This window comes from Neophocaena asiaeorientalis, unplaced genomic scaffold (genome assembly GCF_003031525.2).
Source record: "Neophocaena asiaeorientalis asiaeorientalis breed wild unplaced genomic scaffold, Neophocaena_asiaeorientalis_V1.1 scaffold182, whole genome shotgun sequence".
Classification (NCBI taxonomy): domain Eukaryota; kingdom Metazoa; phylum Chordata; class Mammalia; order Artiodactyla; family Phocoenidae; genus Neophocaena; species Neophocaena asiaeorientalis.
This window is the reverse complement of record NW_020174648.1, coordinates 299,157-325,868: the sequence shown is the minus strand read 5'-3', so window position 1 is coordinate 325,868 and position 26,712 is coordinate 299,157. Positions and strand designations below refer to the sequence as shown.

Here is a 26,712-nt window from a genome sequence, read left to right as displayed (position 1 = left end):
TAACACTTCAAGCCCTACCTCACAGCTAGTGCTGCCTGCAGTTGTCATGCATGTCATTGTCACACTCACATACACCCCACACAGGAAAATCTCATTATGGTACCGATCTTTGTGAATAAAGAGGCTCAAGAAAGTTAATTTGCTCAAGACCATTCATCTTTGAGGAGTTGGGCTGAAATTCAAGAAGAGGAAGCCCTCGTCCATGGCCTCCAGAGTGGAGCAGGCCACTGTCCCCCTAGATGGGGGTGTCTTGGTCACCTGCCTCCACACATGCAGTGCTAGCAGAGCGACAGCCCACAAGGATTTTTTTGTCCTCCTTCAGGAAGGCAAGGACAGAGCCTTTTTGCTCTCTCTGTAAGGAGTCGACATCCTAGGGAAGCTCTGCACACCTCCACCCAGATCTTTTCAAAGGTGTTCAATGAGGCGTATCCCACAGCAGCCATTCTTTTTTAAAAAAATTTATTTTATTGAAGTATAGTTGATTTACAATGTTGTGTTAATTTCTGCTGTACAGCAAAGTGATTTAGTTATACATATTCTTTTTCATATTCTTTTCCATTATGGTTTATCACAGGATATTGAATATAGTTCCCTGTGCTATATAGCTGGATCTTGTTGTTTATCCATTCTGTATATAATATCGATAGTTTGCACCTGCTAATCCAAAACTCCCAATCCTTTCCTCCCACACCCCACTTCCCCCTTGGCAACCACAAGTCTGTTCTCTATGTCTGTAAGTCTGTTTCTGTTTCGTAGATAAGTTCATTTGTGTCATATTTTAGATTCCACATATAAGTGATATCATATGGTATTTGTCTTTCTCTGTCTGACTTACTTCACTTGGTATGATAATCTCTGGTTGCATCCATGTAGCTGCAAATGGCATTATTTCATTCTTTTTTATGGCTGAGTAGTATTCCATTGTATATATGTACCACATCTTCTTTAGCCATTCATCTGTCGATGGACACTTAGCTTGTTTCCATGTCTTGGCTGTTGTGCATAGCGCTGCTGTGAACATAGGGGTGCATGTATCTTTTCGAATTAGAGTTTTGTCCAGGTATATGCCATTCTTAAACAGCTCTTCCTTCTCTGTTGAGAGAAGCGCCTATTTATTATCTGGGCAGCAGTGTCCCTCCGCTACCAAACAGCCTCCTCCCATTCCCCATTCTATGGAAATTGCCTTTTCTGTGGAGCCCTGTTAAGGGCTCTGAAGGTCTAGAACAAAACCCACCAAGCCCTCTCTAGCTTTAAGATGGCCTGTCTCTTCTAAACACGCCTTCCTGGCAGACGAAAAGGGTATCTCTTTGGCAGGTGATTTTAGTTCATGTTCAGGAATTCCATCCTTTGCTCAGTAAGGGGGTGAGAGTAACTTAACAAAATAATGGTGCAAATAGTAAAAGCAGTAATAATAAATGCTAATATCGATGGAATCTCACCAAGTTCCTGGCTCTGTGCTCAGCTCTTATAAGGGGATCAGTCTCACTTAACAACTGAGCCCCTATTTAGGAGAGGAGGAAGCTGAGCCTTAACCCCTAAGTGACCTGCCAGGGTGACACAGCTGGTAAGTGGCAGCCCAGAATTAGAACCTGGGCAGGCTGCCCCAGAGCCACGCTTCTAACCACCACTCTCAGCTCTGTCCTGTCCGTGTCCCGCAGCCCTGGGAAGAAGGTGTCTGTGGTAATGAACCCAGACAGGCCCCTGCCTTCATGGAGCACGTGTTCCAGAATCGGTTCCAGGCCCACCTTTCCTATTCCCCTCACTCAGGGAACCGCACACAGTGTGACAGCAGGAGCACTCTATCCTTGGTCATCAAAAAGCTTTCTAATATACAAAAATGGCACAAATGCCAGGCAGAAAGGCTTATATGTGTTCTGTACACTATATTTTCCCTCTACTTGCTGCATCCTGGAATCTGGGAAATGTCAGATCTCTTTACATTCCAAATTGTTTCCCTAATTCATATTCCTGGGATGAAAGAGTTAAAGCCGGACTTGCTGGAGCTTATTATTTTAATCTAGGATTATAATGGCTGCAGAAGGAGGACACTCTGTCCCCCTGACCTCTCTGACTGGGGGACAATGGTGGTTGTCCTGACTGGAGAGCCTGACCTGGCTGTGCCTGGGTGGGAGGGGAGCTGCAGTCAGAGCTAAGCCTGTCTCTCTGCTAGGAAATGGGCTTAGGTGGAGAGACCAGAGCAGGAGGGGGCTGCATGCTGCCCTTTGTCCTGGGAAGCAACTTAGGATGCTGGTGGTTGGAGGGGCAGATGGAAGGGCCAGAATACGCACGTGGAAGTCCCGTGGTCCCCAGCCAGTAGCCCTTTTAGGTGTTGCTGCTTCTTGAGGGCCAAACATCTGCGAACCCCCCGCAGAGGACGTCAGGGTCCCCCACCCCACCTGTGGTACGGCAGGCTACCTGGCCAAAGGCCCTGGCTTACAGGGTGGCAACGTGAGTTCTGTCCCCTGTGTAACTCCCGCTGTCTACCGATGGGGAAACAGGCCTGGGGGAAGCACTCAGCCACTTTCTCCCTGTGCCTCACCCGCTGAGCTCATGAGCCCTCCATGTGCGAGCTTTCATGGCCATGACAAAAGCTCTCTGTGCTCAGATGGAGTTGTCTTTGCCAAGCCACACAGGGACCACCCCAGTCCTTCCAGGAAATCTCGAAAGGAACTGTGACAGCTGGGACGGTGGGTTATAGTCCGTGATGGGAAGGGGTTGGCTCCAGGGCTGTGGTCGGATTAGAGTGGAGAGTCTCCCTTCTCCTCAGGAGTCAGAACCTGTCTGCCGGGCAGGGTTGTTGCCCCTCGGGTGGACCAAGACAATGCAGTGATGGGGGCTGGGCAGTTAGACTGGGACAGGCTCACAGCGCTGCACCTGTCTGCCCCCTGCCGCTTGGGAGAAAGACCCCCTTCCCGCCACAGGGCTGTCAGGGCCTGCCCTCTCCAGGGTGCACCGTGACCGGGAGCTGCCTGCCCCGCTGACCCTGGCTGCCATCTGTGAAGGTAGCTGCTGCTCCCCTCCCTGCTCAGTTTGTTACTGCATGGATGCCTCCAGGCGCCTAAAAAACCCTGCTTTTCTAATCAGTGGAGAAACCAGCTTTGTCTGCCAGGAACCAAAGCAGGGCAGCTGATGAAAAAAAAAAAAAAATTAACAGCTCCAAGTAGAGGGAGCAGAAAGGAAACAGCCAAGCTGGAAAATGGTTTAAAAACCTGGGGGGAAGGCCGATCTTGGCAGCATCTGGCCAGCTGCCTGGAGCCCTCCTGCCTGCCCACCAGGTCTTGTGACAAATGCCCTCCGACAGCCGGGGAACCACAGCTGTCACCGGAAGGCCCCGAGCGTGCGGGCTGGCAGCCAGAGGCGTGCGGCTGCAGATGCGTCCCTCCCCGGGCTGGTAACCTCATTATCTCTGCTGGCGGAGCCGGAGCCTCGGGGAGCACAGCTGCTCTCGGCAGTGCGTTGGAGGCCCTGCCTGCCCGGGAAGCTGTGCAAAGGGAGGCCTCTCCTCACAGGGCAGCAGGCCTGGAGACTCACTTCCATTCTCTGCCGTAAGCCCTCCTGGTTCCCGAACTGTGCCTGGGCCCTGCCAGGGTTCATAGGCACAGATGGTGCCTTTGCTCTGGCAGTTCTTATTTTTTATCTTGGCCCCAATTGCAGGATTAGGTGCAAATAATGAGAAAAAAAAGAAAAAAAAAGAAAAAAAAAAAAATCATGGACTGCCCAGAGCTTGTCTAAGGTTGTCCCAAGGAGGCCTCAGGGTTGTGCCATTTCCCACTCACATCTCTGTCATCTGTCACCTAGGAAACTACTTGGTACCTTCCCCTTGTCAAGACAAGGCCCCCTTTCTCCAGGTGACACATGGGGTGGGTAAGGCACGGGATTTGGCGGGCTGCGGTCTGGGATGCAGGCCGGGCTGAGCCTCTACCTGCCCAGGTCCTCTTTCTCCGGACCCTCCCTAGTGAGGACAGCCCAACATATGTGCAGTGAGGACAGGAGCAGCCACCGGGCTGCGGAAGCCACTCCGCCTCGGCCTGCTCTGGGACCAGGGGCGGGGAGGGGACGGGGCATGTGGAGACACTGGGGCTGGCTGACACCTGCTCTGCTTCACTTGATGTCCGACCTTGAGCGACAACGCACCAGGTGCTCCTCTGTGCTCCGGAGCCCTCATCTGTCAAGTGGAGAGCGCACCTGTCCCCAGCCAGCCTGGCTAGGGAGGTGGGCTCTGGTCAGGGAGAGTCCGGCACTGGCTGCATGTCATTGTCTGGGAGGTGGCTTTGAAAAAGAGCTGCTATCATTTTCTGCAGCTCTGGACTGGCTGGGGAGGAGGCAGCCCATGCGGGAGGCGGAGAGGACTGCTAGAGGACCTTTATTATTATGAACCCGAGCCACTGCTGACTTAATGTGGGTCCAGCTTAATGTCTCTCAGCCCGGGACTGATGCCTGTCGGGATTGGGACTGAGGCCTTATGAAAATGTCATTCCCTCAGAGGAGCAGCACAGTGACGGGCAGAGTGCTGATTCCTTGTGTCTGCAGTGGGAGCTCAGGATGGTGCGGTGGGAGCTCCAGTGGGTACGTGTGGGTGCAGAGAGAGACAGAAGGAGAGAGGGAGGGGACACGTGTGAAGACCATCTGGCTGGCTGGGCACGAGCCCAGCCCGACAACCCCAGGCCCTTTTCTCCCCCTCCTCCAAGATAACTCCCGCTGTCTACCCAGGGAAGGAACAATAGAATAATCTGGAGAATCCCCTACCCTTTTCTAGATCCTCCTGGGCTCTCTGCCTCCAGTCTCTGAGCAGATGTCCAAGGTGGGCCAGCTCCCTGGTCCCATCCAGAGTCGCTCAGGGCCAGGCCCCAGGCCCCAGGCTAGGTGCCCTCCGTGTGGGAGCTGGACAAGGAAGGCTGCACACGCAGGACTGTTTCTGGCATAGCCACGCTCGACACTGTTAAAGCCCTCCTAATCCGTGTTATTTTCTTCTAATCCCTCCCCCGCCTGCTCTCACCCATGTGCCACCCTGCAGGTCCTTTAGTCCCAAGCCGGAGCCCGTGCTGAGCCCCAGGCATGAGGAAGCCAAGCATCTGCTTCAGCGAGCCCGCATGAAGGCCAGGACCCGGCCCATCCGTGCCAGCCACGATATTGTGCCCACCCTTGCCCAGGGCAGCCGGTGAGTGGGGCCCGGCTCAGACTGGCCTGGGAGGGCTGTGGCAGAAGAAGAGATGGGATCCAGCCATAATGCCGCTGCTCACTCCTCCCTCCTGTCTGTGTGCGAGTTTTTCCTGTGTCAGGCATTGCTTTCATTCTAGTCAGTCAGCACACCTTTATTGAGGGCCTGCCGTGTTCTGTTACGGAACATAATCCGAGCTCCCTGGAGGACAGAGGTCACGGTCTCCAGGGAAAAAGACGGGCAAACGGATCAGTACGGTTCTGTGGGCGGTGGTGTAGGAGAGGAAAGATGCGTGTGCAGGGCAGGAAGCCTGCTGTAACTCCGCTGGAAAGGACAGGGGAGGCTCCGGAGGGTGTGGCTTGTAAGTTGGGGCTTGAAGGAGACGTAGATGTTCAGATGAGGGCAGATGAGGGAGGCAGGGGTGAGCATCCCGGGGCAAAAACTGAGCAGAAGCACCATGCTCAGGAGTTTGGCCAGGCTGGAGCCTGAGGACATGCTGGGGGGTGCACGGTGTGAAGGCCGGAAGGCTCGGTGGAGGCCAGTCATGGAGGCCTCCAGGCCTGTTGAACAATTTGGATGCCTCCCGTAATAGCTAGGAGCCACCAACGGATTTGAGGCAGGTGGGTAGCACCATCACATTTGCATTTCAGGAAAGCTGTTCTGACCGCAGGGATGGGTTGGATCTGGGGACTCAGGGGCGGTGAGGAGGCTGCACCGTGGTCCTGGTGAGCAGTGATGGGGGCAGGGTGTGGAGATGAGCGATTGCCAGGAGACAGAGCAAGCAGGCTTAATGAGGCAGCAGAGAAGCGGTTAAGACTCTGGAACCAGACCACTGAATTCTGGCTCTGCCACTTACTAGCTGTGTGCTCTTAGGGAAGTCTGTGTGCCTCAGTTTCCTCATGTGCAAAATGGGAATCATACGAGTGCCTGTCTTAACAGGGTTGTTGTGAGGGTTATGTGAGTTAATATATGTAAAGTGTTTAGAACAGCACCCAGCATATAGTGAGTACGATACGAGTGTCACCTCTGACTGTTAATCAACTGGATGAGGGGAGCATGAGAAGGGGAGGCATCCAGGATGGAGCCCAGGGTTCTGACTTGGTGTCTGGAGGTTTGGTGGGGCCTTAGCCGAGAGGTGAAGCCTAGGTGCAGGATCAGGCTTTGGAGGGGTTGCCCACAGAACACCCACTGGAGATGCTTATCAGGCAGTCGGATACAGGAGCCGTAGAGGAGGAGAGAAGTCAGAACTGCGGATTTGGGCATTACCCTGATTTCACGATGCTGGAGCTATGAGGGAGGCTGAGCTCATCAGGGATGAAGAGATGGGAAAAGTACAAGTTCGAGGACGTTCAGACCAGCATTCCACATATGTGGCTACTCCTTGCATGACATCCCATCCCCATCCTTGTGCCTGTTCCATGTACAGTGCACCCCAAGCAATCACTCACATGTGGCATTTGCTGGTGCAGCTGGCCCGCGATGAGGCCGCCAGCCTGTGCCAAAGTGCCCCAGGCCCCGGCAGGACCACGGCCCAGGGGGCACTAGAGGCAGCGAGGATTCTCAGCGGAACTGGATCGCGTGCTCTTTGAGGGGATGCTGAGCCCTCTCGTTAAAGGCCGAGTACCTTCCTGGCACCTTTGAGATGACTCCAGCAGGAGCAGAAGGCTGCAGCCTGCCTCTGTGTTCAGTGTCACTGTGACCCCTGGGAGAGGGGCTCAGGAGACCCTAAGTCCTGGCAAGATGTACCAAACAGGCTGCTCTTTATCTCCACATTTTGTACCTTGTCTCCCTCTGGCTGGAGGACACTAGTTAGGGATGGGAGTGGTGCCTCTGAAGCATCCTAACTGTTCTACTCTGCATGTATATGAGGCCCAGAGCCTTAGACTTCCATGGAAACCTCCTGTTCCACTTTCTTCAGGTACTTAGGTGGAGTTGGGGAGCCTCCAAACAGGCAAGACTATCTGCAAGACAGACTGGATGGTGTAAATGTACTTTGGACACTTCCTCTTCCCCACATCACGTCAGCATCTCACGACAACCCCAGTCACTAAGAAGTAGGTTCCCTTTCACCAGGCTCTTCTCCAGCAGCAGAAATGCTACTGAAATGCAAGGTGACCCACTTTAGCAGCTGCTCTGTCCAGAAAAGAATTACTTTGACTTGGCAGCACTGGTGAATCCTCAGAGGGTATAGCTGAAAAATCAATGCCAGATGGCTTGCTGCAAATGCTTCTAAAGGGTACGCTTGTCAGACCGCCCTGGAGAGACATGCTGAGCTAACTTGGAGGTGCCACACAGGCCTGGGGCCTCATTAGATGCAGGAGCCCCTCGTGCACCCCCCGAGCCCAGAGGCATCACTCCTTCCAAAGAGCAGGCTGATGAAAAATGATGGAAGAGTGGGGCAGGCAGAGCAGTCTCCAGAAGGTCTTCTTTATCTCGGGTCTAGCTGGAGGTAGCTGGGGCAATCCTGAACAGACTGGCTTTTCCAGGAGGTGAAGAGGTAGAAAGCAGCAGCCGCATTTTCTGGAAGCAAATCAGTGTAGAAATTGAGCAGCTCTTGGAAGCACAACCTCTTGCCATTTGGGGGACAGGAACACCTATGTTGGTGTTCCTAATCCCAGGAGGGCAGAACACATGAGCAAGAGGCAGGGCTTGGGAAGGTGACACCGTAAGTGCTGTTGTCCTGTGTCAGGTAGTGGCCACGTAGGACCGCATGGAGCTTGTGTGGTTAGGACAGCATTGTTGTAGAAAGGGACCTTCCCAAGGAGGCCGTTCAGCTCCAGAGTCTGAGCAGACAGAATCCTCTCCGAGAGGGATGGTTGAGGCACCTGCTGTGCCTACTATTGAGAAGCTCAGCAGGTATGGTGTTTACTTGCTGCTCTAGTGCCTTATTCGCTCTGTACTTGTCTCCAGAGTCTTCACTGTACCATTTATGTACTGGTCCCAGCACTACTGGTGGAGGCCTCTGGGATTCAATAACTGAGTTCAAGGTTCCTTATGTGATTAAGCTCTCCTGCATCTCTTCATTTCTTCTTTTAGAACAAAAATACTGTTTGTACCTTTGGCATGAATTCCAGGATGGCTCAATTCTCCATCTTGAATGTAAAAGTTAAGGTTGGTAATGTGGCTGACAGGACCTGGACTTCCTTATTACATTAGGAATGTACTGCCTCGAAAGCTGAGCTTTGTTTTTCCCTCCTCAGAAAGTATAGCCCACATCCTGTCAGCAGAGCAGGGCATCGCCCTCTGGGGCTTGGAGGGGGTTGTTGTGTCTAAGCCCGGGTACTGAATCTCCCAGCGGGCCTTTCCTCCACCGGCTGGGCCTGGCTGACCAGGGCATCCTGCCTGTGCAGCAGGGGCAGAACCTCTGCTCAGTGGGGCTCCTCTTGTTTCTGGGGGGTGAGGTGATGCTGTTTCTCTGCCTAGAGCCTTCCTTTACTGGGCAAAAATGCTCTGGAAAGCTGACCCAGGAACCCCACACGGACAGTGAGCCCACCAGAGTGATTATCTCACAGCCCCTTCTGAGATCCTGACAGGCTCAAGAGATGCAGGTGCAGATGGGGTCCTAGGTGGCAAGGGCACTGCAGTGCTTCACAGTCACTTAAAGAGAATTGTCACAAGCAGGGGGATCAGAGGGACTTCCCCAGCCATGCTGAGACAAGCAGAGAGACACGGTACCCTCCTCACCAGGGGTGAGCCTACTCAGGAGCTTTACATCTCAGCCACAAATCCCTCTCCAAATGCAAGCCCACGACATGACTTTTGGGAGCCCTAGGCACTCTTGCCTTCGTGGGCTCCTTCCTCCACAAACAAAGTTAAAAATTATATTTTATGACCATGCTGGCTTAAAGGTGAATATATTAATATTACATCTGAGAATGTTTTCTTTGATTTAAAAGTGCATTCATTTATTCTCTTTTGACATTAAAAGAACCTAACACATTTTCGTGGGCCCTGGAAGAAGCGTGGGTCCCACGTACTGTGGCTCTTGGGCCTAGTGATAAGATGGCCTTGTGTGCATATGGGTTCCAGAAAACAGGATGACTGACAATGCCTCAGTATTCCTCAGAGCAGCCCTTTCAAGCATAGCATCTGCTCAGATCTCAAAGCAGGCAGACCCACTTGCTTCGCAGTAGTTCTTTTAAAAAAAATTCTCCTGGAGGAGCACCCATGGGGAAATGCTGGAGTCAGGAGTGGTGGTGGCAGGTGTGCAGTCCCCCACTGCCCACTGCATCCCAGGGCGGGGTAAACACCTAGTGAACACCTAGTGTCAGGCTCCAGGAAGGCCCCCAGAGCTTGCACTGTGGCACTTTTCAGCTGCCTGACTTAAGAAGTACTCACCCCACTCCTTGGTGTGAATCGGGGCCTAGGGCACAATGCAGTATGACACAGCAGGACCTTGGCTCTAGCTTTATTCTGCCGGCTCAGCAGTCATGGTTGGGTGAGCACCAGCCCGTCTCCTGGTGTGACCAGAGGCCTGGGGTCCAAGATTTGCGGTTGTAGTGATCTGACATGGTACAGGTGAGTGAGTGCCTTAAGCTCTCGGCCCTAGCTGGTTGCCACGGAGCTTTGCAGGGAATCAGTCTTGGACAATTTAACTCTGACCTCTCATTCTGTCCCATGACCCCCAAGGGTAGCCTCTATACATCATAGTCCACGCCATCTGCGATCCAGATCATTCCAACCCATCAGGGCTGTGAGACTAGTCAGTGGCTTGGCTATCGCGGCAGCCACGGAGGGGGATGATTAGGAATGGCCAGTGACACCCTCAGAGCCCAGGTGAACACATGTTCATCTGAGTCGGACAGGCAAGACCATTTATCCATACAGAAAGCACAGCCTGGAAGAACACACTGTCCAGTCCAGTCAATGCCACGTATAGTTAGAGAAGTCAACCAGTTCAGTGGCTGCTCTCCCCACTTGTTGGCATGTTTTAACAGTAATTGTTAAACATGGATGTATTCGTCCTGCTAGTGTCTGAACACTTTTCCTTTTAATTGCATACCACATCTGTCTTTCTGTTGCAGCTGTGAATTTGGTGAGGAAGGAACTCACATTAAGGCAGCCTTTTTGAGAGCATTGGCATCCTTCCTCCAGAATCACTGAAGCATCCAGTTAGAGGAAGGATTAGTAAATCAACCAATCACTCACATACATTTCATTTATAAGAAGTTGGAGTGTCAAGACAGGCTTGAACAAAATGTGCTAGGAATAGGGTATAGTTAGGGAAGCCTTTGTAGGCGCTCTGAGGACTGAAAGCAGTAACGTAACACATAAAGTATGCTGGCATAGATAACTGTCTACGTGGGTGCTCTTCTCAGTAATTGGAAAGAAGTAGCAGGTCTCTAAAATCCAGGCCCCTGTCTCCAGACAGCACTTGACCATTAGCATGGTCAATGTCTAGTTCTATTTTCGTGGCTCCGTGAGGGAGAAAAAATTCCTGCAACTTTCCTTTCCCAGCTGTTCAGGTGCTGGTCAGCCCAGGAACTGGTCTTGTGTGGCCTCTCCTTTGTAGAAACGAGGAGGGGTCACATGGTCATGGCAGTCCCTTCCAGCCCTGACATCTTCTGAGTCTCTGATGACGAATGGCATGGGTATTCAGAGGAGGAGACATCATCAAGATGTATATTAGTCAGGGTTCTCCAGAGAAAGAATCAACACGATGTGTGTTTATATATGGAGAGAAAATTTTATTTTAAAAAAATTGGCTCATGGTATCATGGAAGCTTTTTAAGTCCAAAGTCTGTAGGGTAGGCTGTCAGGCTTCAGACCCAGGCAAGAGTTGCAGCTCAAATCCAAAGGCAGTCAGCTGGCAGAATTCCTTCTTGCTCAGGGGAGATCAGTCTTTGTTCTATTAAGACCTTCAACTGATTGGATGAGGCCCATCAAACCATGGAGGGTGATCAGCTTTATTTGAAGTCCACCAGTTTAAATATTAATCTTATCCAAAAAAACATCTTCACAAAAACATCAAGAACAATGTTTGATCAAGTATAATAGTGTTTGACCATGGCCCAGCCAAGCTGACACATAAAATTAACCATCACACGTGGTATCTGTACACAGGTAAGATTTAATACCTAGGAATCAAATGCAGTCAGGTTAAGAAGAAAGATTCCAGGAGACAGTGGCAGGAAGGTTGCGTGAGGTAGATGGGGTGGAGGCCTTACAAGTGGGTGGTGGGGGACAGAGCTGGAGAGGAAGGCAGAGAGGGATGTGGAGGGCCTGTATTTTTACCCCAAAGACTGTGAACTTGATCCTGTGTCCCCCTTGAGAGATGGTGTGATGAAGCTTTGCTCCAGGAGGACCAGTGAATAAGAGGCCACTGCAGGGGTCCAACGTGAGTGACAAAGAAGTGAGAAATGTCAGAAATGCTGTGAATCCCAGCCACTCAGCAGTAAATTGGTGGGGAGGTGCTGCTGCGAAAGGAAGGGAGGAGCATTGGCTTTACTTAGGTGGCCTCTGATAGGAAATGACCTGTAGGCCTGGGTCCATTTGCACAGGGGTCTGAACCTCAGGTTGCCTGGCTCTGAGAGGCCCAGTGTGAGATTTGTGCAGGTATTTTCTTGAGCTGAGCAGGACTTGACCACCAGCCACAGTGTCTCCCAGAGCAAAGGTTGATGACAGACCGTGAGGACTCTTCCTAGCACAGTAATTGTCATCACAGCTTTTCGGGGCAAGCGTGTGTGTGAGGGCCTGGGGAGGGGCAGGTACAGGAGGGGTTGTTGAAACAGACAAGGTGGAGAGACCAAGAAGAAACACCAGTGTCACTCTGTCTAAATTTTGTCCAAGCAAGATGATTAGGAACCCTGAGTAGATACTTTTGAGAGCAGGAATGTTTAGAAACACTGACTGCGGGTCCTACACAGTCTCCATGGAGACTTAAAGTATGCTCTTCCCATTAAAACTTTATAAAAAATACAGCATTGCCACAATTCATCCCAATTCACCAGATGCCCATGATGGCCAGGCTCACTTCTTCTCCTAAACACACACACACACACACACACACACACGAGGACTTCGGTATCATCCTTCTGTACAATCCTGAGTTTAACAGTGTTTCATCTTAACTCAGGCTGAGCCAGGCAGCAGAGGGAGAGCCAAACGTACAGAAGGTTGTGTTCACTTTGCTCACTTTGCTTAGCGCTGTGTTCAGGAGCAGGGTGCACCTGTAAGCTGCTCTGCTTTGCTGCCCGACTCCGGAGGAGCCTGACTGGGGGCAACTTTGGGTTGTAGTTCCACTGAGCACAGTGGGAGACTGTACCCCAGGGTGGAGCGGGGCTGGTGGGTGCCCAGCGGGGAGTCTGTACCTTCCTCCCCTCTTTCTGCCCGTGACCTGTCTCCTCCTGCCTCCCCATCAGAGATGGGCGGAAAAGCCCAGCCTTGGACCCGAGGATGACCCTTGCCTGCAGAGACAACCTCCAGAACGGGAACACGAGTGACTCCTCCAGCGGGGAGTCCAGCAGCGGGCAGTGGCCGAAGCGGGCCTCCTCCCCGTCCCACGTCCGCTTTGAGGATGAATCAGCCCGCGACGCCGAGTCCCGCTACCTCGAGCGGCTGCAGCAGCGTCAGCGCCAGGTGCTGAGCACCACGCTGCAGCCGGCGGACCAGGGCCCCCTGCGCTCCAAGCCCGACCTCGCCGACTACGTCCACGGGGGCTGCCGGCGCCAGGACGCAGGCGCAGGGTCTCTCCACCCGCTGGTGGGCGGGCTGGAGCCCCGGGGCCTTCCCGCGCCGCCGCTTGCTCAGGGCAGCGAGAGGAGGTGCCGAGCCTGCGGCCACTGCATCGCCCCCGACCCGAGGGTCCTCCGGGAGCGCGAAGCCGCCTGCGGGATGGAGGGGGCGTTGGCGCAGCTCCGCAGCCCTCGGGGCCTGGGCGGGCCCCTCCGGCTCTTCCCTGCCGAGCCTGGACTCCACACCGAGTGGATCCGGGAGACGCACATCGGGGGCCAGGCGCGCCCCGAGGAGGTAGACTCGGCCCTGGACAGCACGGACACCTCCGACAGCTGCAGGACCGACAGTGAGGAGGCCGGGACCTCCCAGCCCAGTAGGGTCCGCGGCAGCAGCCCCCGTCTGCGGGCCTCCAGACCTCGGGGAGGCCAAAGGTTGTTCCGAAAGGCTGAAATGGGGCCGCTCCGGAGTCCCCAGGCCCTGCACTACCTGCCTGGGCTGGAGCTAGTGGAGGTGTTGGATGAGGTGACAGAAGTAATGGGACAGACGCCTGAGGGGACTTTGCTCCCCAGAGAAGATGCTTTCTCTAAGCCTCTTGTCCAGGACTCTAAGAGGGCTTCCCTGGGGTCCCAGCCTGGACCAGGGCTGGAAAATCACTGGGCTCAGCCCGTGGATTCCCGGACAGCCTGTGCCATCGCCTCTTCCGTGAAGGTGGGCTCCTCGGGGCCAGGCAGACAAGCCCAGGTTGTAGACAGCCAAGAGTCTCTGGGAACTGACTCCCCGAATCAGAGCCACACAGAGCCCTCTGCCCCCCACCAGGTCCAGCAGCCAACCGCTTCCCTCTCCCCCGAAGGCTGGGTGCCGACCCCTCCCTCTTCAAAGAAAACCACTTCCCCTGTGTCTCACAGGAAGGCAGCCCTGGCTGGACTTTGCAGGCCGGGTGACCAGGGAGAGCCTATGGACACCTCTGTGCCGTCTTCCAGAAGCGTAGTTCCCAGGGCCTGTGAGCTCACCCGGCCGCAGCCCCAGCCCCGCAGCCCCTGTGTCACGCGCCCCCTGCGGGCCCCGTCCACCAGTCACTGCGACAACAGCACGCCCCAGGGGCTGCAGGAGCCCTGGGGAGAAGCCATCCTCCCAGGCAGTGGGGAGAAGGGCTCCTACAGCCAGAAGCCTGCAGTACCGCCGGAGGACCATGGAGATGGTAAGGGATTCCTCTGGGGCTAGGGCGGCCCTAGACCAGAGCCCACACACAGGCTGGGTCTGTGGGCCACCAGGCACTCCGAGTCTTCACGTACTGTTCACCTTAATAGATGACACACCCATGCACCGTTCCTATGGCAGCCCCGAGGAGCCCCCAGAGCCGCGGCGAATGTTGGGGAAGCTGGTGGGGGTCCGTGGGCTGGTACAGGATTCCACATCAGCCCGGAGGCGGATTAGCCAGCTCACCCTGGGGGCGGCGGTAGTGGGAACCCTGAGGTGTGTACAGGAGCTCCAAGCTCTGTGGCTGCCAGAGGCCTGGGCTTTAAGGGAATTTTGCTACCAACAGAGCAGGAAGAAGCAGCAGCTCCAGGATTTACTAAGAGCAACAAACGCCAAATAATCACACGGCTAAGGTCCTTCTGCTTGAAGGTCGTCCTTTCATTCATTCACTCATTCATTCAGTATTGACTGAACACCTGCTACAGGCCAAGCGCCATCCTAGGCCCTTTGGGGGATGCATAAATGAAGTAATTCAGCAGGAATCCAGCCCTCGAGACCTCCTCCATATGGCGAAGCAGACGTGCTGTCCAGGTGCCCAGTGGGCAGAGCTCCTACAAACAGTGCTGGGGTCGTTCTCTGGTGCCCGAGCCCTCCTAGATCCCCGAGCCTGCTGGGCAGGCTGTTAGGTTTCAGCAGCAAAGGCTGCTGAAGGATAGAGGGTATCACCTCTGCCCTTGGAAGGGGTCCTCATATCACGGGCAAATCCTGAGCATTGGCGGCCCTTGGGCTCTGATCCCCGATGTTGTGATCTGAGGTGAGCAACTCAGCCGCTCACTCTTAGGCAGAGATAACAGGCCCGACGTACACACAGCCTTGCCTTCCTGTGTCCGCGGCTCTGGCAGCCCTGGGGCTGTGATGGCTCGGGGTGGGGGCGGGGGTGAACCAGGGCTTGGAAACAGAGTGGAGGAGAAGAGGGCAGAGAGGTGACAGGCCTTACTGACCTTATTGCGGATGTGGATGCTGAGCGCCCCCCTGCTCTGCCCCGGGTGTGCCGGCTACACGCTCCACTACATGCGGGGAGCAAACACTCTCCCCCTCCTTCCCTTGCTCACACGAACCTTGAGGAAGCAGGCCCCACCCTGAGCTCCCGCCTGCCCTGTGCTGAGGTGTGGTTTTCCTCCGTCGGGTGGGCTCTAGGCTGGCTGCTGGCTGCCCCTACCCACTTCCTACGGGGCGTTTATTCTGAGAGCTGCAGACCTTTCTGGGCAGCCTGGCCTTCACCTGCTCGAGACCTGGAGCAGAGGTCCAGGTGAGGCTCCTCCTCTCATTAGCCAGGAGGTCCTGGGCTCCTCCTCTGTAACCTGAGAAGAATGATAGAACCCATCTCCTAGGAACCCATGAAATAGTCTCTGTAGGGCATTTAACTCATTGTCTAGAACTTCACACGTGCTCCAAAAACGGTGGCTATCGTTTAGCTGTTAGATGTCACAGCCAGCAAGATTACGGTTTTTGTCCCAGGAATACAAAATCCGCCCCCCACCCCAATTATCTCTTGCTATAGGAGGGACATGGCTTATCACAAGCAGCCCTTCATTTCACAGATGTTTATCTCTCATCTGCTGTGCACGAGGTGCTGTGCTGGGGGTGATGGGGTTCAGCAGGAAATAAGACCCCTCCCTGCTTGGCGTGTGTCTCACCACTGCCTCCACTGCTCTCATGGGGCTCCCACTTCTCTCCATCTTCCTCTGGCTCTCCTGCCTCTGTCTTTGGGTTGGGAACGTCCGCCCCCCACCCATGACCCATGGGGATGGATCAGTGACACAGGAGGGATGCTGTGGCTGTTGCAGGAGGACTCCAGGGCTGTCTCACCTCAGCAGCTGTTGGCACCATCAGCTCCATGGGCATCACCTTCTCCCCGGCCTCAGAGGAGACAGAGTCCGGCCAGGAACCAGAGGGCGGCCTGCAGAGGACAGAGCCAAGTTCTGTAGGGCATGTGTCATCCCGGTGAGTGACAGGAGCAACAGCCCTGATGCAGGAGGTGGGGGATTAGGGCGCTGGGTGGGGAAGGAGATCCCATGGAGTGGCAGCGTGATAAGCTGACTACTCCCCATCCTCGGGGGACTCCTAGACTAGGTGCAAGCGTGGCACCCCAGCACTCCTTTGCCAGCGCCGTTCGGTCTAGTGTATGTGGTTATTCGCTCACTGAGCTTTCATTGAATGGCCTGAAGCTCCAGGCACTGTGCTAGGCACAGCTGTGCAGACAGTCCCAGCTCTCGAGGTGCACCCAGGATGGGCTCTCCGTCTGAGAGGACTTGCTCCTGACTCTGGGCTGGGAAACAGCCCGGCACTCATGTTTCCATGCTCTCCTCCAGCACTGAGGGTCTGAGTCCTTGCTCTGGGGCCTCAGAGCCTTGGTGAGCTGGTCCTCTGGCCGGGCCTTCTCTTCTCCACTACGCACCATTCCTGGTGACATGTAGCCCAAGACTTCACATGCCACTGAAGCCAGATCTCCAGCCCCGTGTGCTCCCCAGAACTCCAGATTCGTGTATCCAGCTCCCCCGACATCTCCACTGGGATGCCTGAAAGGCCTAGTGGAAGTCTCAATCACTCTCGACAAAAGCTGCTTCTCCGGGTCCTCCTCCCGGCAAACACACAGCACACGGCCATCCACACAGGTGGCTCCTGCAGCCACCTGGACGGCATTTCTCCTGGTCTCAGTGCATTCCTTCTTCCTGTACAAATCTAATGGTCCCTACCTGCTCTCTGCCTTCCCTCTCGCCCCTGCAGTTCCTTCTCCATACTGCAGTCCGAGGTATCTTTTTAAAACCTTAATTAAATGGTGTCATTTCTCCTGCTGAAACCCCCCAGTGGTTTTTCCTCTCATTTGGAGTAGAATTCAAACCCCTTACCTTGGCTTATAGCACTCAGTGTAATCCGGCCTCGGCCCACCTGTCTGACCCCATCTGACCCCTCTTTCCCCCCTTGCTCATTATGTTGGAAGTCCTGTGGACCTGGCCCCATTATGTCCTTGAACCCACCACACACTAAGCCTCTTCCTGCCCAGAGCTGTGATTCCAGCTGTTCCCTTGCCCTGGAATTCTCACCTCCGGGCTCCTTGCTGCCATTCAGCCCTCGGTTTCAATGTCATCTTCTCAGAGAGGCCTTCCCCGGCCACCGTGTCACTCTCCGCTTCACCCTGCTCATCAGTTGCTGGTGGGTTTTCTCCTTTGTTTACTACTCTGTTGTTTGTAAGCTCCCGAGAGTAAGGGTCTTGCCTGTCATGTTTATCACATACCCCAGTTATCTGCCAAGAAGAGGCCTAGAAGAGGTTCTGAAGAAATATTGGATGGACGGACGATTGAGTGAACCCACAGTTGAGTGTGACACCAGGGGTCTTGTCTGAGCTTCTCCCTAAAGTCTACCCAAGCAGAGCATCCTTCAGAAAACCGCGCGGCCTTCCTTTCTGCAGCCTGGCTGTCACTTCATCAGTGAGGCAGTGGTGTGGGCCCATCTGGGGCACACGGGATGGGCCCTTGCCTCCTCCAGCCCTCTCCCACCCACCTCATGTCCATCATTGCGTTTCAGAGCATTGTCAGGGGTCAGTGTGGGACCCAGCCTGCCCTCAGCTGCCCCTTCTGACAAGAACAAGAAAAGCAGCGGCAGCATCTCCTCCACCCTGGGGCTGAAAAAGTTCTTCTTGGCCCTGACAAGTCAGGGCACAAGGCCCAAGCTGGGCAAGTCCCGCAGCTACAGTGTGGAGCAGCTGCAGCCCCCTGCGCCCAGCCCGGCTTCACACACCAGCGCCCCCAAAATGAAGAGAGCCCCATCGTTACAATCCCTGCATCCGGTGAGTCCCAAGGGCCCAGCCGAGGGGTGTGTGAGGCCAGTGGGGGTGTAGCCACCATTGGAGTGAAAGGTGGAAGGAGGAAAGAAGTGCTGAGGGTGCTGCCCAAGGAGTCCCAGGTGGAGAAAGGGAAGCTACTGGCGTTCCCACAGTCCATCCGTGAGACATGGATTCCCTGGACACAGTGGGAGTGGGCAGCACCCAAGCTTCTGTCCTTCCACCCCGCTGCCCGAGCCTGGGCTCATCCTAGACCCCCGCCCTCACTCTGCCACCTCTGCCCAGTCCTGGTGTCGACTGCCCGATCGTTTTGGAACCTTTTCCATGGCCACAGCCACTCTTTAGTCTTGCACAGATCACTTCCCACCAGGATCACCTCAACGGCCTCCTGGCGAGCATCCCTGCCCCGTCTTTCTCCACGTGGTTTTCAGAGTGGTCCTCCTGGTGTGCAAATCTGGCCTTGCCATCCCCTCGTTGAACACCTGCTGTTGGTCCCTTATCACCCCCAGGATAAAGTTCAGGTCACTCGACATTGCCAAAGGGTTTCTGTGATCTGACTGCGTTCATCTCGTCACTCTTCTAACACTTGACCCCATTTATCCTTGACTTTGCAGTTCTGTAATCAGGCCACACAGTCTGACTTTGAACCTTCACCGGAAATGCTTTTCTCTACCTACTAATGTCTGCTCATCCATCAACACTGAAGGCACTGCCTTCTCCAGGAAGCCACTTCCAGTCCCTCCTTGGGCTGAGCTGGGCACCTCTGCTCTGTCTTCCCTTCTCATCCTGTGCTTCCCTCCTTCACGGAACTTGTCACTTAGTATTTTAACTTTTGTCTGTGTCCCCTCAGTGGAATGTGATTCCCTGCAGAGACACTGCTTGATCTTTATATTCCAAATATTTAGTATGATGACTAGTATGGTAGACATACTCAATACACAGTGAATGAATGAGTGAGTGAGTGAGTGAATGCAGGGCAGCCTGCTAAAGTCCCCCCTCCCACGTGCTAGAGGATAAACCAACAGCAAACCAACAGTAGCACCTAACTCTCAGCTATGTCTCTGGAAGTGCTGTTCTAATCCAGGTGTTTCCAGGTATTATGTCTATTCTTCTCTTCGCTGCTCCCTCCCCTGGGCAGAACGAAGCAGGCGATTGGAGTTTGGGGCACTGGAGCCTTTCATTTTTCAGGCTGAAGCAGGGAAGAGAACGCAGGCTGAATGAAAATTCCATTGGTTGCCTTGCACCCCGTACAGAATATTTGCTGGATGAATGAATGGAAGACAAAGAAACAAAAGCAAAGCCATCTCAAGCTGGGGACAAAAGCCTAGAGTGGCATTGTGCTCCAGGAATTTGCTGCTTTTCTCAGGAAGTTAGATTTGTCCCCAGTGTGTCTGAGCCGTGGTGCCAGGATGTATGGCCATCAAAGCTTCAATCTCTGTAAGCCCGAGGGAAATGACAGCCCATTAGTGTAGGAGAGGGGTTATGGGCGATGTAAGCCAAGTGGGCAAAGTTAGGAAGTAAGCTGGCCAAGAAAGAGTGGGAGCAAGTGCCAGGAGGACTGCGCAGCAGAAAGAATTGTTCAAGAACTGAAAAAAGAACATGAAAGAAGACTCCATCTCAGCCTGGTATATTCATGACATATCTCAGGGTGAACACCTTCCTGTTAGACTGTTGTATTGACAGGTGTGTGTGGTGAGAGGGTGGATGGCTGCTGCCCTGGCTTGGTTTTCCTTTTGCCCTTCTGAGTGGGCAGTGAGCACCTTCGCCACGTGGGCTGCTCCCACATCCTCTAGTGACTATGGCTCTTTGACCTTTGCACCTGCATCTGGAAGGCTCCTCCCTTCTCCCCTCCCCCGTTTCCCTGGGGAATGCCTGCTTATCTTTCCATTCTGAGTTGACTTCTCCCAGAAGGCCCTCCGGAGCCCTGAGGCAAGGTCAGGGCCCCCTCTTAAGCTTCTTGATAATACGTCTTCCTGAGAGCACGGATTTCCAGTGTGATAAATAATGTGTGCCGTATTTGTTTAAAAGTCGGCCTCTTGGGCCTCCCTGGTGGCGCAGTGGTTTAGAGTCCACCTGCCGATGCAGGGGACACGGGTTCTTGCCCCGGTCCGGGAGGATCCCACATGCTGTGGAGCGGCTGGGCCCGTGAGTCATGGCCGCTGAGCCTGCGCGTCCGGAGCCTGTGCTCTGCAACGGGAGAGGCCACAACAGTGAGAGGCCCGCGTACCACAAAAAAAAAAAAAAAAAAGTTGGCCTCTTCCTGCCTCCCACCCCCACCCTTGGAATAGCCTCCTCACTGGGTCAGTTTCTAGAACACAGATCTGACCTTGTAACTCTTCTGATTAACATCACTCAGTGGCTCCTCATCAGGTCATATAGGGTCCTTCTGGGTGTGGCCCCTTGGCTCCAGCCTGTCTCCCATCACCTCTGCAGCCCAGCCACCTAGACCATGAGTATGTTCCAGAATATCCATGCTTTGTCCCATCTCTCTCTGTCTGCATCTGCTATTTCTTCTGCCTGGAACACCCCACCTCCGTCTTCACCTGGAGAGCTCATGCTTCAGGCCCCGCCCAGGCGTCAGCTCCTCCAGTGCCCTGGAGCCTCCTGAGCTGAGTCTGTCTCTGCTTCCCTGCACAGCGTTGTCCGTGCTTCTAGCCTCACACTTACAACATGCATTTAGGGCTTTTGACCTGTCCATGCTCATCTCACCCCCACCATGGTGCGAACTCCTTGAGGGACTTTCGTCTTGTCCATCTTTTTAATGCACAGCGTTTTAAGGTGCATACTTGATAAAATTTTTAACGTCAGCAATCATAAAAGGGATACTAAAGAATCACAAACTATTTAAGATTTTAATTCTACAATTGTGTTTATTATTCTGTGATTGATTTCACCCTTTTTTCATAATCAAGGAAAAAATTAGATTTTCTTAATAAGTGAGATAATTAGCATTACCCTATTCAGTTTTTATTTCAGCCCAAAATTTTTTTACTTTGAAGCTTCAAAACGCCTACATAGGCCCATCTCCTTAAGTGAGTTATGGTTATCCCTGTTAAGCACTTTGAAGTAATGACAAAAGCTTATGCCATTACTTTCTTAGCAGGCTCTCAGGTTCATGGTTGGGGTCCCCTCTCTGTCAAGCCCTTGCCAGGTGGCTTTTCTCACCTGCAATATTGGGCCTTTCCCACTAGGTGTCACCCTCTCGCCAACGTTGGAAAGCTGCCTCTTTTCAGAACCTCCATTCTCTGCTGAGTGGCAAGGTGGACCGGTCCAACCTCTACCTGGTAGGGGAGCCAGGGCATCACAATGCAGCTGACAGGTAAGAGTGGGCAAGTGGTTTGGAGCATAAACCCAGGGCATGGACAGTGGAGCTATATGCTTAACTCCTTCCTGCCTTAGCAGCACGGCCCGAGGGGGGTCCCTTTAAAAGAGAAAGTGAGGCTGACTACCTGTGCCTCAGTTGCCTCAGGGGTCTTGGAGCCCATTCCTCGGTGCCCTTGTCCTGTGCAACTGGACAGGGGTTGGGGTTTCTGTAGAGTTGGAAGGTTTGATTCCTCCGTCCCTCTACATTTTGAAATCAGAATGTTCAGGGAGCTTCCTTAGCCCAGCTAAAGATCTTACTGAAGATCCAGAGACATGGCCCCCAAAGAGGCCCTTGCCCTGTGACCCTGCCTAGAGAAATCCACCCTCTCTGATGAGACCTGCTAGGCTAGCTGCTCTTACCTGGGGCTCCATGGAGGAACTTCAGGGGGTCCATTAACTCCTGGAAGTTTTATGTAAAATTAAAGCTTTCAGCAGATTCTCAAGAGAGATCTCTGCACCTAAAAAGGTTAACAACCACTGCTCTTGGGGGAGGGGCTTCTGGGTCTGCAGCGGGCTCTGCGGAGCCTCAGACGGCTGTGAGAACCCGCCAGGCTCAGCCCTGGCTCGTGGCATCCACCATCTTTCAGCCAGGGAGGGGCTGGGCCCCAGTGCTGGCTCTCTTCGCCCTCACTCACCTCCGGCCCCTCACAGGCCAGCCAAGGCACTGCCCCGGCCCTCCCTCAGCGTGGAGGACGTGAGTGCCCCAGGCCTGGCTCGCGCAGTGGGCCGCATGGTGGAGGTGTTCCCGGACGGCACGAGCCAGCTGCAGCTACAGCGCTCCCCGGAGGGCACTTTCGGCTTCTGTGTGGCCTCTGGGAATGGACGCCGGGACTCAGGTAGGCCCCCACCTCCCTTTTCTGGCTCCACAGCCCTGGGGACTTGGCAAACCACTGCAGTGCCTTCTGGCTGTGGTTGTTTCCGTTTCCTGTCTTTGGCTGAACAATGAATGAGCTCTGGACTCAGAGAGCCTCTCAGAGAAAGGACTAGAATTCTCCCCTCAAGGGGGTAGAGATGGCAGGCTTGCTCCACTGTCCCTCTGTCCATCTTGAAATCAGAATCTTAATGCCACCTTTTCACTGGAGAGCCTGAGGGAGGTTGTTTGTGCTGGCTGGTTTTCTGGATCCCTTGGATGTGGCTGGTGTGTTTAACTGGTTCCCTTCCGCTAGCTGTGGAGTATGTCCGGGCACGTGGACCGTGGACCGTGCCTGCCTGTCTGTGCATCCAGGCCCCTCCCTCAGGGCTGGCCCCTGCCGGGTATGTTCACATGTATCCTGGCTCCAGGCCCCTGGCTGGGCGGCCTGCTAGGTCTTGATTCATTACTGGCAGGATCAGGGAGGGGCTCTGAACATCCTTCTGCACTCTGGCCAGTTCTCAGCCCTGCCCCATGAATCTTTCAGGGCAAAATGACTTCCCCAGGCCTTTCCCCAAGGTCTGTGGGTCAGAATCCATCACAGGGCAAGGGACCTTGACATACATTTCTCAGTTGAGATGAGGAAGGAAGGAAGACAGACATGCAGGAGTGGGAAGGAGAGGAGAGTGAGGAGGAAGAAAGGGAGAGACAGACACAGAAAGACACGCGCAAAGCTGCCCTGGCTGGGCTGTGCCGCGGAGGGTTTAGTCCTCTGCTTTGATCTCCTAGGTCAAGATGATTTAGCTGGCTGAAATCTGCCTGCTGCCAGACTTGCAGAACAGAGCGAGTTCTTGCGTATGTTCCATCAGTCCTTTTTCAACAATATACGTGAGCACCTACTAGGTGGTTGTAGATACTGGGGATAGAGCAGTGAATGGAACAGACAAAACCCTCATCCTCAGGAGTGCACGTTCTCATGAGGGAGCTAGACCGTATCTACAAATATATATATATATACACATATGTTTACTTATATTTATTTATATATTTTATATATACATATAATGTGTTATATGTATGTCAGATGGCGAAGAGTGCTAAGAAACAAACACAAATAAAGCAGGATAAGGCCCAAGGGCAGTGAGTATGGGAGTACCTGTGGGGCAGCTTTTCTGAGAAGAGACCCCTGAGCAGACAGACAGCGGAGTGAAGTGAGGGTGGGCGATGTGGTGTCTGGGGAAGAGCGTTCCAGGCAGAGGGAACAGCCAGTGCGAGGCCCTGAGAGCTGGGAATGAGCTTGGCCTGTGGGAGGAACTGCAAGGAGGTCAAGCTGGACAGAGGGGTGAAGGGGAGAGACTGAGCTGAGGGCAGAAAGGCGGGGAGACAGCTGAGCCCAGAAATGGGGGAGGGAGACTGAGCTGAGGTCAGAAGGGGCTTTCTTGCCAGTGAGACAGGAGCCACCAGGCACTTGGAGCAGGGACTGACGCGCTCTGATTGAACACTTTAACAGGCTCACTGGCTGCTGTGTTGAGAACAGACCCTAATGGGGTGACGGTGGAGCCAGGGAGACCAGTTTTAGGGCTATTTCAACAGTCCAGGGAAGACATGGTGGTGGCGGCTTAGACTGGGGCGGCTGTGGAGGTGGTGAGAAGTGGCCGGGGTCTGGTTGACTTGAAGGTAGTTCTGACTGTTGGCTGATGATGGAGTTTACATGAGTGCGAGAGGAAGGGAGGATGAGTTTCTCCCCACTCTGGCCCTCAGGAGGGCGCCTGTCTCTCCTCACAGGGAGATGGCCGTTGTGAGCATATGTTGACCATTGCAAAGTGCTCCACGGCCTGTTAGCCACTCTGCCCGTTCCTCCAGCTTCCTCTCTCCTTTGGTGAGGGAGACAGGCTCTCCCAGAGAGGCAGCATGCAGGCATAGCTGGACGACAGTGTGGTTTGTACTCCAGCGCCTCCACTGGCTGTGTGACCTTGAGCAGGTTACTTACCTACTCTGAGCCTCAGGTCTCTAATTTGTAAAATGAAGCTAATGAAACCCTACCTGGAAGAGTCATAAGGAGCATTCAGTGAGGTATATGGGAAAGTGCCTGGCCCATTTCTTCTTCTCCCTCTTCAGAAAAAGAATGTGTATTGCGGGAGTAGAACTCCAGACGGGGGCAGACATGATCTGTGTCATCTGTCAATGTGAGATCATACCCAACTGGCCATTCTACTATGCCCCCCATCCTCCCCAAAAGTCCCTTTAGGCCCCTTTGCAGGCAGTGGGACCCCCTCCCCCCATCCCCTGTCATAGACTGCTGATGGGCAGGGGTCTCTAATGACCAAGAGCTTCCTGGGCTCTGGCCGGGCCCGCTCCCCAGGATGCCCCTCACCTAGTTGGTATAGGCTCTTCCCTGTCCTGCCCGGCTGGTGCCCTGCTCCTGCCACTGCAGTTGGCTGCTGGATGTCACGCAGAGCTCCCCTCACACATGGAACATGGCTGGTGCTGGTGCCTCCTTGCCACAGGCCATGCTCCAGCAGCCAAGGGTCACTTCTCCTGGGCCTCAGAGGGGCCGTGAGCTGGGGCGGGTTTGCATTCCTCACTAAAACATCAAGATGCTGGTGTTACTTGCTGGCTATCACATCTGATTCTGTACAGGCATGTGAGAACAGCAGGCTTTGCCTTCTGCTTCTAATTGAATACAACACAGAGATCATACATCCTTAACAAAGGCCGTTTCCAGCAGACGGTAAATGCCTACGATAGCAGTCTTTCTGTCATATTTGTGTCGTGACTTTCAGTTGTGAAACCTACCCCAGGCATGACAGCAGTGTCTGGGCCTCCAGCTGCATTCTTTTGGGTTTTCTCATCACTCCCGACTGGCATGTTCTGCGGTACAGCAGCCGTTTCTGCCGGCTCCACCCCTGCCCTCCTTACCTGCCTCTCCCCATGCCACCAACACGCAGACAGGGCAGACAAGCTGTTAAAGAACCCAGAAAGAAGAGGGAAAGGATAGGGCAAGGGCTGAGAGAAAAGCCCTGTGCAGCCAAGATGGCAGACAGACCTTGTCAGGAGGGAGCCGGCCTTGCAGGAAAGGCTCAGCTCTGCCAAGAAACACTGAGAGGCTGTTCCGCAGGTCAGACCAGGGAGGAGGAGTATGTCAACAGATCGGATTTGCTACAGCCAGAGCTGCAAACCTTCAGGTGCCTTAGAGGAGGTTTCAATGCACTTTCAAACCCGAATTTCAGAGGGTGGGCTCTGAAAAGCTTGACTTCTATTGGGGCCAGAAGCTCCTGCGGGGCTGAGCGGACCAGAAGATGACCTTCCACTCGTCCAAGACATCTTACAAGGCTTCCAGCTGGAGGCTGGGGGACCAGACGAGATGCTCTTTCAGGTCCCTTCTAAGGAAGCTGATTTTAGGAAGAGGAAGCAGGGAGTCAGGGATGGGCAGCTGCTTAATGTTTCTAATCAGCCAGCCAAGTCCAGGCTGGGGAGCAGCGAGGGTGCTTAAGGCAACGCTAACCTGAGTGAGTCCTGCAGGGGCTGTCGCAGCATAGGGTCCCCACCCTGCAGTCCTCCTGTGGAAGGGCCTGAGCTCTGCACACCTGTGCTCACTCAGTGCGTCCGGGTGGAGGGCACCCAGCTTTCCCTGGAAGGGCCTGTGCTCCCTTACTGTCAGGTGGAAGCAGCTGATGGAGAGTTTGAAAGGTTTTCAGCAGAAGTTGAGGCAAGAGGGGCTCCCTCAGCTGGACCGTCCTGCACTGTGTAGCGAGGGAGCCCAGCCCAGCTCGAGGCTTCCAGAACCTTCCAGAGCCTTCTCCACTGTGTTCCTCGAATTGAACCCCAGGAAAGGAGAAGCAGGTTCTTCCCAGGCTCACCCTACCTTAGAGACCTAGGGAATGGTCCCAGCCAGGTGGGGCCTCTTGGGGTCACTGAGGGGAGAAAGTATGTGTGAAGAAGGGAAAAGTGAGTCACGATGACTTTAAACACGGGGCCAGAATTTCTATGTTTCCTGGGCTTTTGCCCAGAAGCCTCTGAATCCTAAGTAAGGAACCGTATCCGAGGAAGACTGAGGCCAGGGCTAGTCCCAGACAATCCTGTGAAGCAAACCAGGTTTGGATTTGTCCTCAGCCACGTTCGCTACTCCAGTGATACCATCCACCCCCAGCTACTTGAGGGCAGCAGCTGGGTCTTATTTGTGAATCCCACCTAGCAGGGTGCCGGGCATGTAGTAGGTCTTTGTTTCAATTTTTCAACATTTTCCTCCCTATTTTACAATCAAAGCTTATCCCAGAAAAAGATAAGATTAGCTCATTCATACTGGGGTATACATGAATAATAACAGCTTAAAGCATTATTTGTATTAGGAGGATTTTAAAAGAGGAGACAGAGAAATGAAGTTATACCATGGAGGTGGGCACACTGTATCTATTTATAAGGCCAGTTGCAGTGTGAAGTGGAATAATGAGGGAGAGTGTGTGTGTGCGTGTGCGTGCGTGTGCGTGCGTGTGTGTGTGCGTGTGCGCGTGTGTGTGCGTGTGCGTGCGTGTGTGTGTGCGCGTGTGTGTGCGTGTGCGTGCGTGCGCGTGCGTGTGCGCGTGTGTGTGCGTGTGTGTGCGCGCGTGTGCGTGCGTGTGCGTGCGTGTG

At 54.0% G+C, this 26,712-nt stretch overlaps 1 protein-coding gene across 1 annotated transcript in view; it reads left to right on the top strand.

Moving 5' to 3' along the window:
- The window catches only part of KIAA1614 (KIAA1614 ortholog), a 37,678-nt gene that overhangs the window by 8,646 nt on the left and 2,320 nt on the right, over positions 1–26,712 (top strand). The window contains exons 4-9 of the mRNA XM_024758814.1: positions 5,015–5,158; positions 12,520–14,030; positions 15,877–16,033; positions 17,615–17,876; positions 21,062–21,189; positions 21,885–22,069. Of these exons, the coding sequence (XP_024614582.1) occupies positions 5,015–5,158; positions 12,520–14,030; positions 15,877–16,033; positions 17,615–17,876; positions 21,062–21,189; positions 21,885–22,069 (2,387 nt within the window). The remainder of the gene's footprint in view (positions 1–5,014; positions 5,159–12,519; positions 14,031–15,876; positions 16,034–17,614; positions 17,877–21,061; positions 21,190–21,884; positions 22,070–26,712) is intronic.